The sequence below is a fragment of the Schistocerca americana genome, chromosome 2 (genome assembly GCF_021461395.2).
Source record: "Schistocerca americana isolate TAMUIC-IGC-003095 chromosome 2, iqSchAmer2.1, whole genome shotgun sequence".
Taxonomy (NCBI): Eukaryota; Metazoa; Arthropoda; class Insecta; order Orthoptera; family Acrididae; genus Schistocerca; species Schistocerca americana.
Window position 1 is genome coordinate 129745823 of NC_060120.1, and position 23304 is coordinate 129769126.

Consider the following 23304-nt stretch of genomic DNA (forward strand, 5'->3'; position numbering starts at 1 on the left):
CCGGAGAGGAACAGAATCGAAGCGTTTAGGATGTGGTGTTACAGGAGGGTACTGGAAATAAGCAGACGCAATCGACGAGGAAGGGAATATGTGGAAAGCACATTTAGTAACTTCTGTGTCACTAGAGCGAGACGCGCAGGACAAAAACGGGGGGGGGGGGGGGGGAAGGGGGAACACGGAGATTGTAATATACTGAACAACCAGTCGAGGTAGCTTGGTGTAGCTGTTACTCTGAAATGAAGGGGTTGGCGCAGGAGAAGAATTCGTGGCGGGCCGCATCAAATCAGTCAGAAGATTAATAGGGGAAACAACTTAACTTCTCGTTCATTCCGACACTCCTGGAACACACAACAATCCGACGTGTTAATTAAAAAAAAAAATAGTCGCCTCGAACATGAAGGATTATTGGTCGCGTGCTTGGGTAGATTTTTTGCTCGAGATTTCTGAGTAGGAACTCGCACGATTAAACCCTGTAAATGACAAAATATTTTATCCAGCATAACAATGAAATACGCGGTAGTCTGAAATATTAATTAATAAAACTGTTCAATTTATTGTGGATTTCTAAGTTCACTATAAGTTATGGGGTGGTAAATATTCATACGAATGAATCAATGAGTTCAAAATCTGTGATCAAAAAGTTTGAAAAGGCTGCAGCATATTAGCAATGTCAGCTTCTGCTAGTAAAAAAATGCCCTCAGGAGGGAGATATTTTCCAAAGGACTGGGTATCTCAACCAACTTTAGATCATGCATATTAATCCAGATTTTCAGCCACTTCAGTAGCAGAGTCAGTTTCACGACTGTCATGAAATGCTTCTTAAAGGCATTGGCAAACAGAATACCCTAAATGCTGTATTTGAACTAGACGTTTCACCCACTCGTCCGCTGGACACTGTGTTGCCCAGACTACCATTAGTTACTGTAGGAGACTTCAAAACTAGAGAAATAGTAGCTACATCATCTGCACCAGACTCCCTCCTCTTCAAATTCTGAATCTTTTGCGTGCTCTTTTGTAACCTCTTCCCGCCAGTTCCTTACACGACCAGCTAGAACCTCTGCCATGTAACCATAAAACCATTCTTATAGGTCTAAAATAAATTTTCACGATTTTCAATACGATCCCCGTGACCATAAAAACCAATCAAACATGAGTAAACAGTATGCCTGTTACATTCAAATGTGTGCTTAAATTGTTTTCGTCGTGTTTCATATTTTCAGTAATCATCTTATACGTGCAGTGTTAGCAGAAATAACTTATATTATCTTGGCGGCTAACTTTTTATAGGTTATTTGTGAAACTATTATCTGCAATGGTCATTCTTCATTAGAAGAAGTATTTAACAGCATATAATCAGTAAAATTGATTATATAAAAAGGTACATAATGCACGCCAGTCTATTTTTTTACATGGCCTGCGCCGAATAAAACTACTGCAAATACGTTTTCAAACGACTCCCGTATTTATTTTATACTTTATAATTTAGGAAATATGACTGTGAATTGAACTTACCATCGTTTACATCAGAAGCTGTCAGAAGAGTAGATTCATGTGTGACATAGGGTAGCTGAACACACACCCAGCTATAAAGACGATTGTCTCAAAGGCCGTCGGTAAATATTCATACCTCTGCTCGCTTATCTGATGATATTTCATGTCTGCCGACTTAGAAACGTAAAAATGGTGTTCATACTTATCATAGAGGCTGTAGTGAGTGTATCACTACCAATGCAATCTATTATTTATATTAAATAAACTAATAAACAGCATTTTAGATAGTGATACATACTCCAAGGAATTGTAAATTTTGGCGGCCGATGGATGAATGTGTGACGTTGCAGCGCAATTTCACCGCGCATCTTGAAAGGGCTGTAAACAGTGGGTTTGCCGATACCGGGACATGTCTTTGCGAATTTTATTACGTGAACTCAGTTGGGTGGTAACTATTCCTCGCAAACAGGCGCGTGAATAGTATACGCAGATGTCTGCATTTCAGAAAGGACACGTCTTTGGGCTGAAATAAGCCGGTTGGAGTAATCGGCGAGGCGCTCGACATCTGAACAGAAGCAATGCCACTATTAGACGATTTTGGCGGGACTAGATGAACCACGGCCGAACACAGCGTCCAGAAGAAAGTGGTCTCCGTAGAGAGATGACAGAAAGTGAGCACCGAGCAATAGTCAGAGAGGCACTCAGAGTCCAGGATTCACATTATCGCCGGTCCGACGTGCAACTGGTGCTTCAGTGAGCGCAAGGCGGCTCTCTGAAATGGAGATGAAGTCCCGGCACCCCTTGCGCCGACTACTATTGACCGTTTGCAGTGGTATCTGACACATTCGGCCTGGGATGTCATTGACTGGAGTAGAATTATCCTTTTTTTGAAGAGTCACTCTACGAATTAAGCACCGATTACGAGCGAAGACATGTCTGGAACACCCCGGACAGCGGTGGGGTCCCAACCTATCTGTCGCCCGCCATACAGCACAGGAGTGATAGCCAGGGGTGTCACTTCATTTCATAGCAGGACACCTTTGGCTGCATCCACTGCTTGCCTTCGTGCTTGCCAAACAGTAGCTTGGGCCTCAAGATCGCCGGATCTCTCCACAGTTGAGAACGTTTGGAGCATTACCGACAGGGGCCTCCAACCAGCTCGAGAGTTTGGCGATTTAACGCGCCGGTGGGACAGAATTTGGCATGATATCCCTATATCACTCAGCAGGACGTCCAACAAATCTGTCAATCAACGCCAAACCGAATCGAATAACTGCTTGCGTAAGAGGCAGACCAACGTGTTATTGCGCGACTGCTACGGTCGCAGGTTCGAATCCTGCCTCAGGCATGGATGTATGTGATGTCCTTAGGTTAGTTAGGTTTAACTAGTTCTAAGTTCTAGGGGACTAATGACCTCAGAAGTTGAGTCCCATAGTGCTCAGAGCCATTTGAACCATTAGAACGTGTTATTGACATGCTCAATTTGTGAAGTTCCTTCTCTTGAAAAAATCACCCAATTTTTCTGAAACAGTAATCGTTTGTTTGTCTATCTGTACGTGTACATCATATCTACCGTTTTGAGTCCCATTCGGATAATTTCTTTATGGTGCGTTTTTTATATGTTTTTACCAGTTGTACAGAATCCAGATGGCAGTTATAAGAGTCGAAAGACATGAAAAGGAAGCAGTCGTTGGGAAGGGAGTGAGACAGGGTTGTAGCCTCTCCCCGATGTTATTCAGTCTGTATATTGAGCAAGCAGTAAAGGAAACAAAAGAAAAATTCGGAGTAGGAATTAAAATCCACAGAGAAGAAATAAAAACTTTGAGGTTCGCCGATGACATTGTAATTCTGTCAGAGACACCAAAGGACCTGGAAGAGCAGCTGAACGGAATGGACATGGTCTTGAAAGGAGGATATAGGATGAACATCAACAAAAGCAAAACGAGAATAATGGAATTTAGTCGAATTAAATCGGGTGATGCTGCGGGAATTAGATTAGGAAATGAGACGCTTAAAGTAGTAAATGAGTATTGCTATTTGGGGAGCAAAATAACTGATGATGGTCGAAGTAGAGAGGATATAAAATGTAGAATGTCAATGGCAAGGAAAGCGTTTCTGAAGAAGAGAAATTTGTTAACATCGAGTATAGATTTAAGTGTCAGGAAGTCGTTTCTGAAAGTATTTGTATGGAGTGTAGCCATGTATGGAAGTGAAACATGGACGATGAATAGTTTAGATAATAAGAGAATAGAAGCTTTCGAAATGTGGTGCTACAGAAGAATGCTGAAGATTAGATGGGTAGATCATATAACTAATGAGGAGGTATTGAAAAGATTTGGAGAGAAGGGAAATTTGTGGCACAACTTGACTAGAAGACGGGATCGGTTGGTAGGGCATATTCTGAGGCATCAAGGGATCGCCAATTTAGTATTGGAGGGCAGCGTGGGGGGTAAAAATCGCAGATGGAGACCAAGAGATGAATACACTAAACAGATTCAGAAGGATGTAGGTTGCAGTAGGTACTGGGAGATGAAGAAGCTTGCACAGGATAGAGTAGCATGGAGAGCTGCATCAAACCAGTCTCTGGACTGAAGACCACAACAGCAACAACAACAACAACAACCAGTGCCGCTTACACGATTAAGGCAATACATAGAACTGTAACTTATTTGAAACTCAAGGAGACACAGAAATAAACCTCCGTTATGGCAGAACGTCCAGCGATTGAAGAGCCATCAAAGTTTGCCCAAACATCCATATTTCAAAAACGTTAAAAGTAATTACAGAAAAAACTTTATAGATGCTGAGCTCCGCCGAGCGCCAGAGTGGCCGTGTAGTAAACGGGCGGCCTGCCTTTGTGTTTCAGCACGGCGTGGGCGTGGAGTTCGTGCGCATCCTGCCCGAGACGCACGCGCCGACGCTGGCCAACGTCTTCTGCGAGTGCGACTCCAAGGACGATGTGGTGAGTAGTCGGCTCTGGCCGCGGTGTCTGCCGCTGCCGCTCCGTGTGACTCACGCCATATTACGGTAGCCGCCGGTGGCCAACTTAAATGTAGCGCGGCTGCAGCTGTTCTCATTATACCTTGGACCCAAACTGTTCTACGGCACTTGATTAACCCTCCCTCACAATGTAATCAAAAATTCATCATTTGGATTTGCACCTCCTTTTGTTTACCGTGTTTGCAGTTAAAATTGTTCGGCGCATGGTCCGCCAGTTATGCAAAACACCGTTTTTTCCCAGTTCCCAAACATGTTTCAGCACCTCTGTGCCATCATCAGTGAGCTTCTGTTTTATTTACTCTAATGTGAACATTTGTACTAAATGATTACAAAATTATGGAAATATTTACTTCAAACAACAGCTAGTTTCTTTTTGTTTGGTTGCAGATGACAAACTACCTGTAATAAATAACACACAAGTGATCCTGAAAAACCATGCAAACCGAGTGTAAAGATATTAACAAAAAGAAACGAATTGTTGCTTGAACTAAATATTTCCATAATTTTGTAATTGTTGTTGTTGTGGTCTTCAGTCCAGAGACTGGTTTGATGCAGCTGTCCATGCTACTCTATCCTGTGCAAGCTTCTTCATCTCCCAGTACCTACTGCAACCTACATCCTTCTGAATCTGTTTAGTGTATTCATCTCTTGGTCTCCCTCTACGATTTTTACCCCCCACGCTGCCCCCAAATACTAAATTGGTGATCCCTTGATGCCTCAGCACATGTCCTACCAACCGATCCCTTCTTCTAGTCAAGTAGTGCCACAAACTTCTCTTCTCCCCAATCCTATTCAATACTTCCTCATTAGTTATATGATCTACCCATCTAATCTTCAGCAATCTTCTGTAGCACCACATTTTGAAAGCTTCTATTCTCTTCTTGTCCAAACTATTTATCGTCCATGTTTCACTTCCATACATGGCTACACTCCATACGAATACTTTCAGAAACGACTTCCTGACACTTAAATCTATACTCGATGTTAACAAATGTCTCTTCTTCAGAAACGCTGTCCTTGCCATTGCTAGTCTACATTTTATATCCTCACTACTTCGAACATCATCAGTTATTTTGCTCCCCAAATAGCAAAACTCATTTACTACTTTAAGCTACGGTCGCAGGTTCGAATCCTGCCTCGGGCATGGATGTGTGTGATGTCCTTAGGTTAGTTAGGTTTAAGTAGTTCTAAGTTCTAGGGGACTGATGACCTCAAATGTTAAGTCCCATAGTGCTCAGAGCCATTTTGAACTACTTTAAGCATCTGATTTCCTAATCTAATTCGCGCAGCATCACCCGATTTAATTCGACTACATTCCATTATCCTCGTTTTGCTTTTGTAAAGATGTTCGCATTACAGATTAAATAAAACGTAAGCCCACTGATGATGGCACAGAGGTGGTGAAACATGTTCGGAAACTTAGAAAAAACGGTGTTTTGCATAACTGGCGGACCTTACATAATCAATTTTTTTTATTGCTGCGCTGACAAAATGATTGCAGTAGATTTCGACGACAAACAATCAACCCAGAAACCTCTTAAAAAGGCTTTTATACCACCTTCATTACTAGCATAGCTTTTTTGTGAAATGATACCATTTTCAGCCTTGTAGTGTAATTACAAACAGCTACAGAATTAAAGCATCACTTTTTCGGTACCCCGTAATTCCCACCCAGTGCGACGTTTAAGTTTGAAATTTGGCTCGAAGACGTGTACAGCCTTCCTCTGTAACGGTGCCCTGCGACGTCGCCCTCGTTCGACGACGCTTCGTACAGCCAAGTGTCGACACACGCTAGAAAAAGGCCAGAGCTCGCAAGTTCATTTGTGACGGGTGATGTGGATTAATGACGTCACATTGGCACCAAACGTCACCACGATTCTGCCCAGTGCCACCGTGAACGCGTCACACGATTGGAAGTTCGCCATTCCTCCTCTTACCGACATTTCAAAAATGGTTCAAATGGCTCTGATCACTATGGGACTTAACATCTGAGGTCATCAGTCCCCTAGAACTTAGAACTACTTAAACCTAACTAACCTAAGGACATCACACACATGCATGCCCGAGGCAGGATTCGAACCTGCGACCGTAGCGATCACTCGGTTCCAGACTGAAGCGCCTAGAACCGCCCGGCCACACCGGCCGGCCCCACATTTCACCCCTTCTTTTTACGCCTTTGCGATGGAGGCCAGAATCGCGACGCCCAGCGTTGGAATCGCGCGGTTTCTTTTTATGAATGGTCGAGGAAAACATTCCACACACATTGCTCCTTACAATCGGCATGAAAGTGCCGCAGGGGGTGGCATAAAGGGCGTCAATGAAACCACCCCTTGACTCCTACACATTTCGCGGTCGTAAATGACAGTTTTATTGTGATAAAAAAACAGGAAGACGTTCGGCGCAACCTCTGACATTGCTGACACCCTCGGGCGTTTCAATCCCTATCTAAGAACATTGTGGGGCAGCGTCCCTATAGAACGTGGAAATCTGGAAATTTGTGGTAAGTTCCTATGGGACCAAACTGCTGAAGTCATCCGTCCCTGGGCTTACACACTACTTAATCTAATTTAAAGTAACTTACGCTGAGGACAATACACGCCCCCACGCGCGAGGGAGGACTCGAACCTCCGATGTGGATAGCCGCGTGAACCGTGGCAAGGCACCCACACCACGCGGCTACCCCGCGCAGCCTATGGAACGTGATCGCATCCATTTGTAGAGCAGTGCGACTGCACCTTTTGCTCTCGTGTACCATATGGAAGCAGTAGGGACCATTCAATACCATTCGACGACATTTGAATCTGATCCGAAGCAGCAAAGGGTGTTTTTGATTTTTCAGCGCTGTCATTTTGTATCCTTCTGTGGGGTGATCACAGAATGGTGGCGGGGGGGGGGGGAGGGGGGAGCGGAGGGGAGGAGGGATGAGACATTGACACGTGAATGAATAAAACAACAAAACCTCCCTCTAAGATCGCCTCAGTGGCACCCACTCACCTTTATTGAAAATCTCGAAAGTGTACCTGTACAGACAGAACACGTGACGAAGTCCTAGGCGCTTCCAGGCTGGCAACCCCTTCAACACTCTCCAATTCCAGATGGCCTACTGTCAGCGGCGAAAGAGCAGCAGTGTAGCCTGGGACTTCGTCACGGTCTCTGTGTGTACAGGTACATTTTTAAGGTGCTCACCAAAGGCGGGTGGGTGGTACTGAGGGTTTTGCCGAACCCTCCGCCCCTCCCCTGTGATCACCTAACAAGAAGACACGAGATACGGGCGCTGAAAAAGCGTAAGGACCCTTTGCTGCTTCGTATCAGGTTCAACGATCGTCGAATGGCGCTGAACGGTCCTTAGTGGTCCCAACCTGTACCCAAGGGTAAAAACTACAGACGCGCTGTGCTTCAAAAGGGGTGTGATCACATTCGATAGGGACGCAGCCCCACAGCGTCATTGAAGAAAGACTGAAAGGTCCGAGGGTGTCAGCAGTGTCAAACGTTGTGAAGAACGTCTATCTGCTGCTCATCTCGCTATGAACTGTCTTTTCGATCGCGAAATGTGTGAGAAGGGGCTGTGGTATCGATAGCAACGATGCCACGGCGTAGGTGCAAGTTCAAAAGTTGGCACTACGAGACACCGACGACAGCGCCCTCTAACCGGCGCTGTGGAGTTCTAGGAGCGTCGCTCCGGTTTCAGCCCATTTGATTCCAAGGAGACGACCTAGCAACATTGTTTCTATTTCTCAGTGGGCGAACCACTATTTGTACGCAAAGTTAAGTAAAGGTGATTTTAGTTCACACTGCAGCTCTACCTCACCTGCTCCTCCTAGCTTCCTACCTTCGGCCTACCTTTCAGTTTTCAGGAGCAGACCCATGCGCCGCCTTCCAGGCGGAATACAAAAGGGGCGGTTTCATTGACGCCCTTTTTACCACCGCCTGCAGACTTTTCGTGCCAATTTTGAGCGGCGGCGAGTCTGGAACGTTTCCCTCGGTGCTCATAAGAACATAGTGATTTCAACGCTATGGGTCGCGGTTCCAACCTCCGTTGCAGAGGCGCCAAAGAACGTTTGAAAAGTGAGTAAGAGAGAGTGTGACGACCTTCCGATCGTGTGAGACGTCCACGGTGGAGTCGGGTAAAACTGTGGGGAAGTTTGGCGCCTGTGTCACATCATTAGCCATTCTTACACCCCACATGAACTTCCGAGCTGTGGCCTCTTTTTTGCGTATGTCGACATCTCGCTGTCTGGAGCGCCGTCGAGCACGAGAGAGAAGTCGCTGAGGTCCACGTTTTTGCGGGATTACAGACGAAGATTGTACGCAGCTTTGAGCCAAATTTCAAATTTAAGGATCGTAATGGGTGGGAATTACGGGCACTTTGTGCCGCAGTGTATTGCGGTATTTAATTGCTGATATTGGTCAATTTCGGCTGGTATGTCATTTTCAAGCGGTAGCTGCAAACATCGGACCGCAATTACATGAAACACTGACAAACAGAAAGAATGGTCTGAACACCAGAATGCTTTACTAGGCATGGTCGTTTACCTTCCTCCGTTGGACATTTAAATTGATTTAACCAACCAGTTGTAGGAGGACCTACAGATTAACGTGCACTCCCAACCACGGTGCGACTCGGCAGTTGCACAACAAACATTGCCCTTGGTGAAAGAAGCAATAAGTGGCAGATAAGAATCCTAGGAGTGACTGGGGACCTTTTATCCGTAGTCTGGTATTTCACCACGGAGCCAACGAACCACACTGGTAAGGAAAAAAATAGTAAATAATTAAAAATAATAAAATTCTCACAATAAGAAGTGACAGTTACAGCAGTACACGGAATTAGAAAACTTTACTTGACTGCCTTTACAATTTTACAGAGGCAGGCAGTGACAGTCGTTGTGTTGACACGAATTAGAGCAACGTCTCAACGTGCACTCGGTTGCTGGTGTTATTTGTTGGGCGACTGCCGAAGCTACGGCAGCTCACCTCATTTTTATGACAGTGGACTCTAACTTGGCGCTGCCTCGTTTCACCTATTATCTTAAATGTTTCTGTGCCGATTGTTCGCAGGACTACTTATCGTAAGTTATATGCTGGTGGCCGGGTCGTTGGGTGGCTTGTTAGGTTTTGGTCATGTACCTGGAATCAGTTTTAATGGCTCACTGTACATATGTAACCGCCACAGCTCGTAATTTTATTTTTCATTTGGTGTTTTTCTTTTGTCAACGTTTTATGAAAATGCTGTCTGTTTCTGGCAGCTACTGCTTGAAAATGGCGTAACACCGGAATCAGGCTACTAGTGGAAAACAAGTAATTGTTACAGTCAAAAGTGGAAAATGAATTATGTATACCTGCCGTACCTGCCTGTAAAAAGTAATTGTGTTATCTTGCTCGGATAGCTGCTTTTCAATAGCCTTTTGGTCATAGTAAATCGCCACGTTCAGTCACCTGTGTAATGAAGACAAAAATAAATCTGCAATTTAAGGATGAGGTCAGCACGCATTAAAGGGTCATTTCTAGCTGAGATCGTGCACGCATTTTCACTGTAATGCAAGAAGCATTGTCAACACGGGAAGCTGTCCGCTGTTTGCCATACACCATTGCGATATAATTAAACCACTATCGTGGAACACAAAACATTGACTACCTTCCTCGTAACTATCGCCAGTGGTTTACACCACCAGCTGATTAATACTACCTACAAAGTATGGCTCTTAAATACCTCGAGGAGTGTACAACAGGACTGGACTAGCCCTTTTTGAAGGCAAGAGGGAAGACCGTGTCAGGTCAGACATTATGCGCCCGTCTACAAGCGACCAATTTAACAGCCAGGTGTTCATTACGATCAACAGTAGTAAACTCCCACTCCTCTTCTACGAAAGTGATTCGCAAAGATGAGTAAGGGAACACCTGGAACAGAAGCTGTATCACGGTAGTCGAGATCTCATCACCGAAGAGTGAAGAGTTTGTCTTTTGACGCATAATCTTCGTAGAAACGTGTGGTGGTGACCAAATTCCAATCCACGTCTCAGGCATGCAATCCCACATGATCAGCAAGGAATTGGGTTTGTCAGGTTTGGGCTGGTATCATTTATAGATGTCGCATGCCTCTCGTCATTGTCGAGGGTAATTTTACGACTGTTGCAGTACCGGTACACAGTCCTCTGACCTCCGACCTGTAGTCGAGCCCTAAGTCAAAATTTAGGTGATGGATTCGTCTTTCAAGACGAGCCCACCTCGTGAACATTTTGCTCCAATAGGCAGGAATGAACCGCATGGAATGCCTTGTGGCATCTATTGACATCAACCCGATTGAGCATACTTTGGAACAGTGTCTTCACAGAAATCTTCCTCGAGCAAAGGATTACCTCAGTAGCGCCGCCACAGGAGAATGGACAGGCTTGCGTATCAACGCCGCCTACTGACAGGCACCGGCGCCTATAATTTCGACGCTCAGTAGCGTCATTGGAAGACGATCCCAGACACGGGTTCCTATCCCCGATATGTTCCTCAACATACCCTCTACACTACAGCCTCTCGAAGTTTGTCGCAACATTTCAGGGAAACCCTGTATATTCAAATATGAACAGTAAATACCGGGTGGTTATAATTAAAGTGCAGCTACTCTCGTGGGTTCAGTGTGGGCTGTAATTATCATATGGCAGTGAAACTTGGTAGATACGCTAATGCATTAATGCGAAGCTGATCTATGCTGGAAAAATGATTTCCAATATTGGTCACCAGTTGCAGATTTGGCGCTGTACAGCGTCTCGCCGACGTCTCCGGTGCTCGTACCGAAAAAAATTCTTTAAGCGGCAGTTAATAATAAAATTGACGTTATGCTTTTATCACTTCGTTGTGCAACCAGCGAGCTTCTGTGCAGACGTCATTTGTCTCTCATTTTTGATGTCTCTATCTGAACGGCTTTGACAGCCGATAGTTTGCTCAAAGAGGGTTGGTTCGTTGATTCGGAGGAGGGGACCAAACAGCGAGGTCATCAGTCCCATCGGGTTAGGGAACGAAGTCGGCCGTGCCTTTTCAAAGGAACCAAACCGGCGTTTCCCTGAAGCGGTTTCTAACATTCTGCGTGGTGTCTGTCTGTTCTAAGTCGTGTCTCCCCACGACTTTCGCGCAACGACGCTCTGAGCGTGTTTTTTTAGGGAATTGACTAGTTTGAACCTGGGATCTGTTGCTGGTAAGGAGACGCCAGACCACACATGACATGTAGAGTTCAGAAGAGTTCAGTGAGACTAGCGATGATATAATTAAATACTTAATGATTTCAGCGTCAGCTCCACTGCACTCCCTGTAAAAGAATCTTAATACTAACTAAATTTAGTGGAAGGGGTTCAAGGCTTTCCTATTTTTAGTTAGCTGGTAAAATAACGTCGAAAAGTCAGTTAAGTTTACCATTGGAAATTTTATTCTACTCACAAAACATTGTTTACAAATAACACTATTGATAAAAGGAAATATTTTAATACAGGATGATAAAAACCAACTGCCTTCAACAAAAATGTGAATGAATATTCCCTGAATGGGTTTCCAAGTTCTACAACGGATCGAAGGATGACCTATGCCATATCACATCTATAATCTAGGTTTAAGTTAAGTTTCATAAAAGAGAAAACTATCAAAATGATCTACAGTGACCCTCAATTATCTTTAATTACTTATTTAACTTGTCGTAAATTACAGTGGTTGATGTGGCTTCTCAATAATTATATAACAGAAAAATCATCGCGTCTCAGATTTTTACTTCACGTAGCAAATGTGAATACCATGCGATTTAATTGACGATCGACACTAGTATTACGTAAAAAGAGAATGTAACAGATGAGACTTCTGGAGTTCTGAGTGAAGCCTTATGCGCTCAAAAATGCGGCATCGCGTGCGTTCATTACCTTGTCGGTATTCAGGCAGCGTCAGGGGGCGGCGGGCGTCACAGCTCCACGCACCTCGCCGTCTCGAAAGCAACTCTCTCCTAACTTCTCCTTACTACAATTTACCGAAGTTGGTTTAAAAAAAGATATCTGGCTGTGTTTTCAACTGACCAATCAGGGTCTCAATGTTAACCTTAAGCTCCGCCTACAAAAATTCTGTCTATCCAATGGTGGGGCAATGTTTTTAACGTTTGCAACGTAACAGAGATGCGAAAAAGTCTCACGCTAAAACTTGCAGCTGGTGTGGCCCTTTTAGTGTTATCGTAAGATCTATACTGTTCTTCTGGAGGGCTCTATCTTTTAAGATGGGCTGGGGGATGGTTCTGGCGGTCGGCTGGCGACGTGGGTGTCCGTCCCTTATCGTAGGGCCTCCTAGCCTACACGGGTCTGCTCTCGGCTTCTGTTCTCGTTTCTTCCCTCGGAACTGCGTCTGTTTCACGTTGGGAAGGTACGACATGCATTTAGGCGTTCTTGTGTTAGTCTTTGGTATTCCATTTGCTCACTCGTTGATCGTATTACTTTGGTTAATTTAATGTCAGGATTTACTCGGAGCTATGTGACATACTGCCGGATTTGCAATCATGTCAGGGTTTTCATGGAAGGTGTTGGATTTGCCTGACACCTTACAGGTTTAAGGGAATCACAGAAAACCTAAATCAGGGTAGCCAGACGCGAGCTCGAGCCGTCGTGTGTTAACCACTGCGCCACCTCGCTCGGTCAAAGAACGAGTGACAGCGATTGATCGCTTATGGACTGCCGCTGCCTGTCGGGTTGACGAGCACAGACCAGTGGCCGGAATTACGATCCACGTCACGTCAAGGGCGCCAGGAGAAGGCCGTTCACACAAAGGCGGCTCCACTCTCACTGCTGCCGCACGCTATTGTTAATTAAGAGTGCGCTCTGGAAAAAGCTGCATCCGTCACACGCGCACTACATCACTGTCCCTTGATCGCTCTGCGGCGCACTTCACACAGCTGCAAGGCTGATGTCGTCAGGAGTTTACTTCCCACGCAGTTTTTGTCTCCAGGCACAGAAGCTCAAATACATAGACATAGACAGATAGCCCGACAGACGGACAAAGAGAAAGAAAGAAAGAACGGAAGGAAGGTCCACGTCTTGAGAACCTGCACTGGCCCCTTACTTCGCTTTCATATATCGCGAATCTCTCGCCCAGCGTAAAGCCCCAAGCGACTGGAAAAAAGCGCAGGTGACTCCTGTATGTAAGAAGTGTAAAAGAACAGACCAGCAAAATTACTGATCAATATCCTTAACGTCGGTTTGCTGTAGAATTCATGAACATATTTCCAGGCTGGCCGGTGTGGCCGTGCGGTTCTAGGCGTTTGAGTCTGGAACCGCGTGACCGCTACGGTCGCAGGTTCGAATCCTGCCTCGGGCATGAATGTGTGTGATGTCTTTAGGTTAGTTAGGTTTAATTAGTTCTAAGTCTAGGGGACTGATGACCACAGATGTTAAGTCCCGTAGTGCTCAGAGCCATCTGAACCATATTCCCATTTTGAATACAATAAATTTTCTTGAGACGGAAATGCTTCTGTCCACGAATCAGCACGGTTTTGTGCGAAACTCAACTTGCCATTTTCTCACGTAATAGCTCAGTACCATAGATGTGGGGCAACAGACGGATTCAATATTTCTAAATTTTCGAAAAGTATTTGACACCGCGTCCCACTGCAGAAGGTACTAGCATACCGTACCGGTTCCGAGGTATGTGAATGGCTCGAAGACTTCTTAAGTAACAGTACACAGTACTTTGTCCTCGACGGCGAATGTTCATCAGAGACAAAGGTAACGTCAAGAGTGCCCCTGGGAAGCGTGAAAGAATCGCCTCTATTTCCTATGTACATAAATGATCTCGCGGGCACGGTGTGCAGCATTCTGCGACTATTTGCAGTGGTGTACGGGAAGTGTCGTTGTTGAGTGAATGTAGGAGTATACAAGATGATTTAGACAAAAAGGTTCAAATGGCTCTGAGCACTGTGGGACTTAACATCTGTGGTCATCAGTCCCCTAAAACTTAGAACTACTTAAACCTAACTAACCTAAGGACATCACACACATCCATGCCCGAGACAGGATTCGAACCTGCGACCGTAGCGGTCATGCGGTTCCAGGCTGAAGCGCCTTAGACAAAATTTCTTGTTGGTGTGATTAGTGGCAGCTACATGTAAACGTTGTAAAATAAAAGTTAACGGAACGAGAAAAAAAAGAAAAAAAACATAATGTTCGAATATAAAATTAGTTGTGCGCTGCTTGCCACCGTCATATTGATTAAATATCTAGACGTAACGTTATAGAGCGATATGAAATGGAACGAGCATCTAAGGATTGTAGTAGAGAAGGCGAATGATCGACCTCGCTTTATTGGGAGAATTTTAGAAAAGCGTCGTTAATTTGTAAAGGAGATGGCATATAGGTCACTAGTGTGACCCATTGTTGAGTGCTTTTCGAGTGTTTGGGATCCGCACCAGGTCGGATTGAAGGAAGACATCGGACAATTCAGAGGCGTGCTGCTAGACTCGGTACCAGTAGGTTCGAATAACAGGCACGTATTACGGAGATGCTTCGGGAATTCAGATGGGAATCCCTGGAAGGAAGGAGACGTTCTTTTCGAGGAATACTACCGAGAAAATTTATAGAACCGGCATTTGAACCCGACTGCAGAACGATTCTATTGCCGTCATGGTACGAGTACATTTCGCGTAAGCACCACTAAGATAAGAGAAATTAGGGCTCGAACGGAGGCATGTAGATAGTTGTTTTTCCCTCGCTATATTCGCGAGTGGACAGGGAAGGAAATGACTAGTAGTGATAAGGGGCACCCTCAGCCATACACCGTACGGTAGCTTGTGAAATATGTATGTAGATGAAGGTGTAGAACTTAAAGGTCATTGTAAATGGTGCGCAAGCTTGGCTGTGGAAGCAAACTAGCAGTGCCCAAACAACATAACAGGGTTGGCTTCAAATGAAATCACCGGCAGTCTATACTAGAATTGTCGGATAAGGATTTAAACGCTGTTGTTAGTGAATATGAACCCAATGTTTCAACAATTTATTGAGGGCGACAACTTTGTAGACAGAGCAGAAGGATTTATATATGCTCTCTTCTTCTTCCTGGCTTTATCCTGTGTCCTCGTGATAGTGGTAAAATATTGGAGTAAGGGCTATTGAAAGTGTCGAAAAGTGAAACAATTGCTGTAGAATAATCATACAAAAGAGACCTAATTCACCTGATCTTCCATCTGTTAATGAGAGCAAAAACTTACGATATTACGCTTCTGAAGTTTTGGAAATGATGCAGACTCCACTGCAAGCCTTTAGCAGAATTCTCAATCGCTACGGTATTTAGGAAATATGAAATGGCTTAAAATGTGTGGCAAGGAGAACTCTGACGAAACAAGGTTCGTTACACAAGTAAACAATTACACCGAAGTACAAAATACTGCACAGTTACAGGAGATACGTAAAATATATACACATCAATCATCCGTCTTTAGTCCAGACATGTGCGTACATTTTTACGCTGAACACAAGGGAGAAATTGTGTAGCTTACACATTCAAACACGAGCTCTCTCGTTTTCATAACAACTGCAAAATAACCACATAAATTACAACGGCTGAAAGTGCGGCTTGGCAACGCAGGGGGGATGGGGAGGGGTGGGGAGTTGGGAGGCATTACATAGCGTGCCACATCCTCTCTACACATTACCTCTCTCTTGGTTGGCAAGCTGCCTGTACTGGTGGCATAGGTAGGAAGGCAGAAAAGCATGCGAGTTGCTGGACAAATGCTTAACATCGTCATAAAACGAGCTACACCCGGACGGAAAATGCAGACTGCGATCTTTTTTGGCACGCAGGTAGATGGTACCACACATACGAAATGATTATTCTTTCAACTTTGAAGGACCAATATTTGTTGTGGTACACGGCCATAAAACATACGCGTTAGCGTGGCATCGGGGCTCCACGGTCGTGAATACAAGCGTCCAGGCGTCGCAGCATGAAGCTGTACAAGTCTCAGATGTAGTCCTGTTATGCTCTATTCCATACTGCTTGCAACCGAGTGCGCAGTTCCTGCTGATTGAAGGTGGAAGTGAAGTCCTAATGACAGATTCCAAGGCATTGCACACATTCTCGATCGGGAAGAGCTCGGGCGATGCGGCTGACCGTGCAGTGTGTCCACAGCTGCATGCAAGCTCTGGAGGTTGTCCCGTTGAAACAGGGAATGGGCATGGATGTTGACGAGCGACAGAAGCACTGGTTGTAGAACCTTCTCCAAGAAGCCTGCGGCTGTTATGGAGCCTATTAGGAGCCCTAACTGTGAGCGGCCACCGTAGGATATATTGCTCCACACACCATGACACCAGCCTGATAGGACGTGTGTGATGGGAGACCACAAATCGTTCCTTGTTGGCGCTCTCCGCTGCACCCCCAGATACAGACCTGGTGGTCGTTGCCTCCAGGTCAGAAACGGGACTCATCACGTAAGAAACACTCGCCCTTAATTCATTGAGGATATAGTCGAACGTATCTGTGCTCATCGTCGTATATTCGAAGAATCTGTGTGATCATCTTCCTAACTGATGATATAAATCACGAAGTTCCCCATGAAGATTCCTTCCTTTTTAAATTTCATGCCTAGCGCTCCTTTATCGCTTTATTTTCTAAGTAAAGCTAATTTTGTTGCCTTACTCTCGAGCTACACTATTCTACGGTTTGTGGATGCCGTTTTATAAAAACAGCTGGTCGGCTTTATTAAACGTCTTGGTAGCGGAAGTTCGTCGCTCGCACGCTGGACATCCGAACATATCGTTCGATGTTGCCGCTTGTAGCTGGTGTGTGGCGTATCCAGTTGTCGGTCGCTTTTGTCGCTTTATGTGGGCACTGCCTAAAGATGACCCGCTGACAGTCTGCAGGGCCCCATGTTCGTCGTTCCGCGTGGGGGGGGGGGGGGGGGGGAAGGGGGGTGATGAGGGGGGAGAGGCAGGCGTCATGAAACTGTAGGCGTGCGGCGAGCCCTACACCATGCAACCGCCTCTCACCTGTACTAGCACTTACAGGATGTTGCATAAAAGGCAGGACAGCCCGCTGAATGTCCCCTGTTGTTGCCATTGGATCTGTTCACGCGTGGCACACAATCATTCGGTCCTCCCTCCATGTGGTGCATCTCCTACATGCCCATATCCTACATGTAGTGCATTTTTGGCTTCCAATATCTGTACCAAAAACGGACAATGGTGGTGTCATTACGACTGGTGTGGGAATAGGATCACCCAGCCTCCCGGAGCCTTAGGATGCGGCCGCTCAAGAACTCTTCTAGCTGGGCAACCTCGGAATATATCGCCGAGGCATAGTGCACGCTCAGGTGATGCTCTAGTGACGCTACCCGCTGTCGCACTGGTCGACATGGCTGTTTGGGGCCCTCTCACGTCAACCAATGGGCACCACGTCAAAAGCCAGCCAGCGTGTCCCGAATATGCGACCGACCGTGCAAAAGTAGCCATTGGCATCGTGTGCAACATAAACACCTGGTTTACAGTGGATCGGTCGGGTCCTTTTGCGTGCAGCTCTTTTTTTATCACGATCAGTGTCTTTAGGATTATTTGCATGTGAGACTTGAGTGTCCCCCGGCGTATACAATGTTCAGATAACTTACCGGAAAGCAGCCAGGTGACGTCGTCTACAACCGCCGATATATTGACACGAGCATACCCTGTCGTTTTCAAGGCATAACTGCTCAATCTAGATATAGTAGGAGTCAGTGAAGTGAAGTGGAAAGAAGACGAGGATTTCTGGTCAGATGAGTATTGGGTATATCAACAGCAGCAGAAAATGGTGTAACAGGAGTAGGATTCGTTATGAATAGGATTCTTATCAGAATCGACAGCAAACCAACACCGACAACTATAGTTCAGGTACACATGCCGACGTCGCAAGCTGAAGATGAGAAGATAGAGAAGGTGTATGAGGATATTGAAAGGGTAAAACACTATGTAAAGGGGGATGAAAATCTAACAGTCATGGGGGACTGGAATGGAGTTGTAGGGGAAGGAGTAGAAGAGAAGGTTACAGGAGAATATGGGTTTGGGACAAGGAATGAGAGAGGAGATAGACTAATTGAGTTCTGTAACAAGTTTCAGCTAGTAATAACGAATACCCTGTTCAAGAATCACAACAGGAGCAGCTATGCTTGGAAAAGGCCGGGTAGGGCATGAAGATTTCAGTTAGATTACATCATGATCAGACAGAGATTCAATCAGATACTGGATTGTAAGGCGTACCCAGGAGCAGATATAGACTCAGATCACAATATAGTAGTGATGAAGAGTAGGCTGAAGTTTAAGTCAGGAAATCAATATGCAAAGAAGTAGGATACGGAAGTACTAAGGAATGACGAGATACGCTTGAAGTTCTCTAAGGCTATAGACACAGCAATAAGGAATAGCTCAGTAGGCAATACAGTTGAAGAGGAATGGACATCTCTTAAAGGGGCCATCACAGAAGTTGGGAAGGAAAACATAGGTACAAAGAAGCTAACTGCGAAGAAACAGAAGAAATACTTCAGTTGATTGATGAAAGGAGGAAGTACAAAAATGTTCCGGGAAACTCAGGAATAGAGAAATACAAGTCGCTGAGGAATGAAATAAATAGGAAGTACAGGAAAGCTAAGACGAAATGGCTGCAGTAAAAATGTGAAGACATCGAAAAAGAAATGATTGTCGGAAGGAGAGACTCGTCATACAGGTAAGTCAAAACAACCTTCGGTGACATTACAAGCAAGGGTGGTAACATTAAGAGTGCAACGGGAATTCCACTGTTAAATGCAGAGGAGAGAGCGGATAGGTGGAAGGAATACACTAAAGCCTCTATGAGGGGGAAGATTTGTCTGATGCGATAGAAGAAGAAACAGGAGTCGATTTAGAAGAGATTGGGGATCCAGTATTAGAATCAGAATTTAAAAGAGCTTTGGAGGACTTAAGGTCAAATAAGGCAGAAGGGATAGATAACATTCCATCGGAATTTCTAAAATCACTGGGGGACGTGGCAACAAAACGACTATTCACGTTGGTGTGTAGAATGTATGAGTCTGGCGAAATACCATCTGACTTTCGGAAAAGCATCACCCACATGATTCCGAAGACGGCAAGATCTGACAAGTGCGAGAATTATCGCACAATCAGCTGAACAGCTCATGCATCGAAGCTGCTTACAAGAATAATATACAGAAGAATGGAAAAGAAAATTGAGGATGCGCTAGGTGACGATCCGGTTAGCTTCAGGAAAAGTAAAGGCACGAGAGAGGCAATTTTGACGTTGCCTTTAATAATGTATGCAAGACTAAAGAAAAATCAAGACACGTTCATAGGATTTGTCGACCTGGAAAAAGCGTTCGACAATGTAAAATGGTGCAAGACCTTCGAAATTCTGTAAAAAGTAGGGGTAAGCTATAGGGAGAGACGGGTCATATACAATATGTACAACAACCAAGAGGGAATAATAAGAGTGGACGACCAACAACGAAGTGTCCGTATTGAAAATGGTGTTAAGACAGATGTAGCTTTTTGCCCCTACTGTTCAATCTGTACATCGAGGAAACAATGCTGGAAATAAAAGAAAGGTTCAGGAGAGGAATTAAAATACAAGGTGAAAGGATATCAACGATATGATTCGTTGATGACATTGCTATCCTGAGTGAAAGTGAAGAAGAATTAAATGATCTGCTGAACGGAATGAACAGTCTAATGAGTACACAGTATGGTTTGAGAGTAAATCGGAGAAAGACGAAGGTAATGAGCAGTAGTAGAAATGAGAACAGCGAGAAACTTAACATCAGGATTGATGGTCACGAAGTCCATGAAGTTAAGGAATTCTGCTACCTAGGCAGTAAAATAACCAATGATGGACAGAGCAAGGAGGACATTAAAAGCAAACTAGCTATGGCAAAAAAGGCATTCCTGACCAAGAGAAGTGTACTAATATCAGATATCGGCCTTAATTTGAGGAAGAAATTTCTGAGAATGTACATGTGGAGTACAGCATTGTATGGTAGTGAAACATGGGAAAACCGGAACAGAAAAGAATCGAAGCATTTGAGCTGTGGTGCTACAGACGAATGTTGAAAATTAGATGGACTGATAAGTTAAGGAATGAGAAGGTTCTATATGCAGAATCGGAGAGGAAAGGAATATGTGGAAAACACTGATAACGAGAAGGGCCAAGATGATAGGACATCTGTTAAGACGTGAGGTAATGACTTCCATGGTACTAGAGGGAGCTGTAGAGGTCAAAACCTGTTGAGGGAGACAGAGGTTGGAATACATCCAGCAAATAATAAAGGACGTATTGGAGTACATCCAGCAAACAATAAAGGACGTAGGTTGCAAGTGCTACTCTGGGATGAAGAGGTTAGCACAGGAGAGGAATTCGTGGAGGGCCGCATCAAACCAGTCAGAAGACTCTGTTTTCTGAGAAACTTCGGGACGATCTCTCTCCCCCCCCCCCCTCTCTCTCTCTCACTCTCTCTCTCTCTCTCTCTCTCTCTCTCTCTCTCTCTCTCTCTCTCTCTCTAGTGCCATCGCAAACGAAAGATGATCGATGTCAGACGTTATTGGTAGCGAAATTAATAATCAACGGGTGAGGTAGCATAAACTCTGTCCCTCTGTTTTTTGACAAAGGAGAGAGAAGGATTCCATACTGAATTTAAACAAAAACCCATCATATCTACTTATAAGATTACTTGCTAATTCAATTTCAATGGCTCTCTTAACAACATTAATGCCAATAGCTGGAAGTATATGCAAGAATCTCCGTATTGTTATATTCCATAGGATGATCGGTGCCAAGACAGCGTTCTGCTACGGCGGATTTGCTCGCTATTGTTGGCGTGTGTGCCGCTTATGCTTAGTACACCAGTCCTCCACAGTCCTGATAGTCCCCAATACATGACACTCTACAACTGCAAGGAATACGGTAAAGGCCGGCCAGAGTGGCCGAGCGGTTCTAGGCGCTACAGTCTGGAACCGCGCGTCCGCTACGGTCGCAGGTTCGAATCCTGCCTCGGGCATGGATGTGTGTGATGTCCTTAGGTTAGTTAGGTTTAAGTAGTTCTAAGTTCTAGGGGACTGATGACCTTAGAAGTTAAGTCCCATAGTGCTCAGAGCCATTTGAACCATTTTTGAATACGGTAAACGCTACCTAAGGTCATTCTTTACGGAACCAAAAACTACCCTGATCTTAGATGGCGGTCGAAAGAGACACTTGACATCATATTTCCGTAAAATGCGACGAATCCTTTATAGCATAATGCCTTGCTACTCTCTTGAGCCCTATAGTAGGTCGGTGTGAGTACCACGGCGGATTTCTAACGTCTATCGTAAGGAATGCGTTTGAATGACTGACATTCTAGTAAGATTTGGTCTCCCTCTTCACTCGTGTTCCTCGGTGTGATTCGTAGTTGTTGATTGAAATTACACTACTGGCCATTAAAATTGCTACTCCACGAAGATGACGTGCTACAGACGCGAAATTCAACCGACAGGAAGAAGATGCTGTGATATGCAAATGATTAGCTTTTCAGAGCATTCACACAAGGTTGGCGCTGGTGGCAACACCTACAACGTGCTGACATGAAGAACGTTTCCAACCGATTTCTCATACACAAACAGCAGTTGACCGGCGTTGCCTGGTGAAACGTTGTTGTGATGCATCGTGTAAGGAGGAGAAACGCGTACCATCACGTTTCCGACTTTGATAAAGGTCAGACTGTAGCCTATCGCGATTGCAGTTTATCGCATCGTGACATTGCTGCTCGCGTTGGTCGAGATACAATGACTGTTAGCAGAATATGGAATCGGTGGGTTCAGGAGGGTAATACGGAGTGCCGTGCTGGATCCCAACGGCCTCGTATCACTAGCAGTCGAGATGACAGGCATCTTATCCGCATGGCTGTAACGGATCGTGCAGCCACGTCTCGAGCCCTGAGTCAACAGATGGGGACGTTTGCAAGACAACAACCATCTGCACGAACAGTTCGACGACGTTTGCAGCAGCACGGACTATCAACTCGGAGACCACGGCTGCGGTTACCCTTGACGCTGCATCACAGACAGGAGCCCCTGCGAAGGTGTACTCAACGACGAAGCTGGGTGCACGAATGTCAAAACGTCTTTTTTTCGGATGAATCCAGGTTCTGTTTACAGCATCATGATGGTCGCATCCGTGTTGGCGACATCGTGAACGCACATTGGAAGCGTGTATTCGTCATCGCCATACTGGCGTATCACCCAGCGTGATGGTATGGGGTGCCATTGGTTACACGTCTCCGTCACCTCTTGTTCGCATTGACGACACTTTGAACAGTGGACGCTACATTTCACATGTGTTACGACCCGTGGCTCTATCCTTCATTGGATCCCTGCGAAAACCTACATTTCAGCAGGATAATGCACGACCGCATGTTGCAGGTCCTGTACGGGCCTTTCTGGATACAGAAAATGTTCGACTGCTGTCCTGGCCAGCACATTCTCCAGATCTCTCCCAGTTGGAAACGTCTGGTCAGTGGTGGCCGAGCAACTGGCTCGTCACAATACGTCAGTCACTACTCTTGATGAACTGTGGTATCGTGTTGAAGCTGCATGGGCAGCTGTACCTGTAAACGCCATCCAAGCTCTGTTTGACTCAATGCCCAGGCGTATCAAGGCCGTTATTACGGCCAGAGGTGTTTGTTGTGGGTACTGATTTTTCAGGATCTATGCACCCAAATTGCGTGAAAATGTAATCACATGTCAGTTCTAGTATAATATATTTGTCCAGTGAATACCCACTTACCATCTGCATTTCTTCTTGGTGTAGCAATTTTAATGGCCA

The 23304-nt window shown here is 45.1% G+C and overlaps 1 protein-coding gene across 5 annotated transcripts in view; it reads left to right on the forward strand.

Moving 5' to 3' along the window:
• The window catches only part of LOC124596504 (phospholipid transfer protein C2CD2L), a 575969-nt gene that overhangs the window by 343702 nt on the left and 208963 nt on the right, over nucleotides 1-23304 (forward strand). For all 5 annotated transcript variants that reach the window (XM_047135664.1, XM_047135662.1, XM_047135663.1 and 2 more), the window contains exon 2: nucleotides 4358-4453. In XM_047135664.1, coding sequence (XP_046991620.1) covers nucleotides 4358-4453 — 96 coding nt within the window. The remainder of the gene's footprint in view (nucleotides 1-4357; nucleotides 4454-23304) is intronic.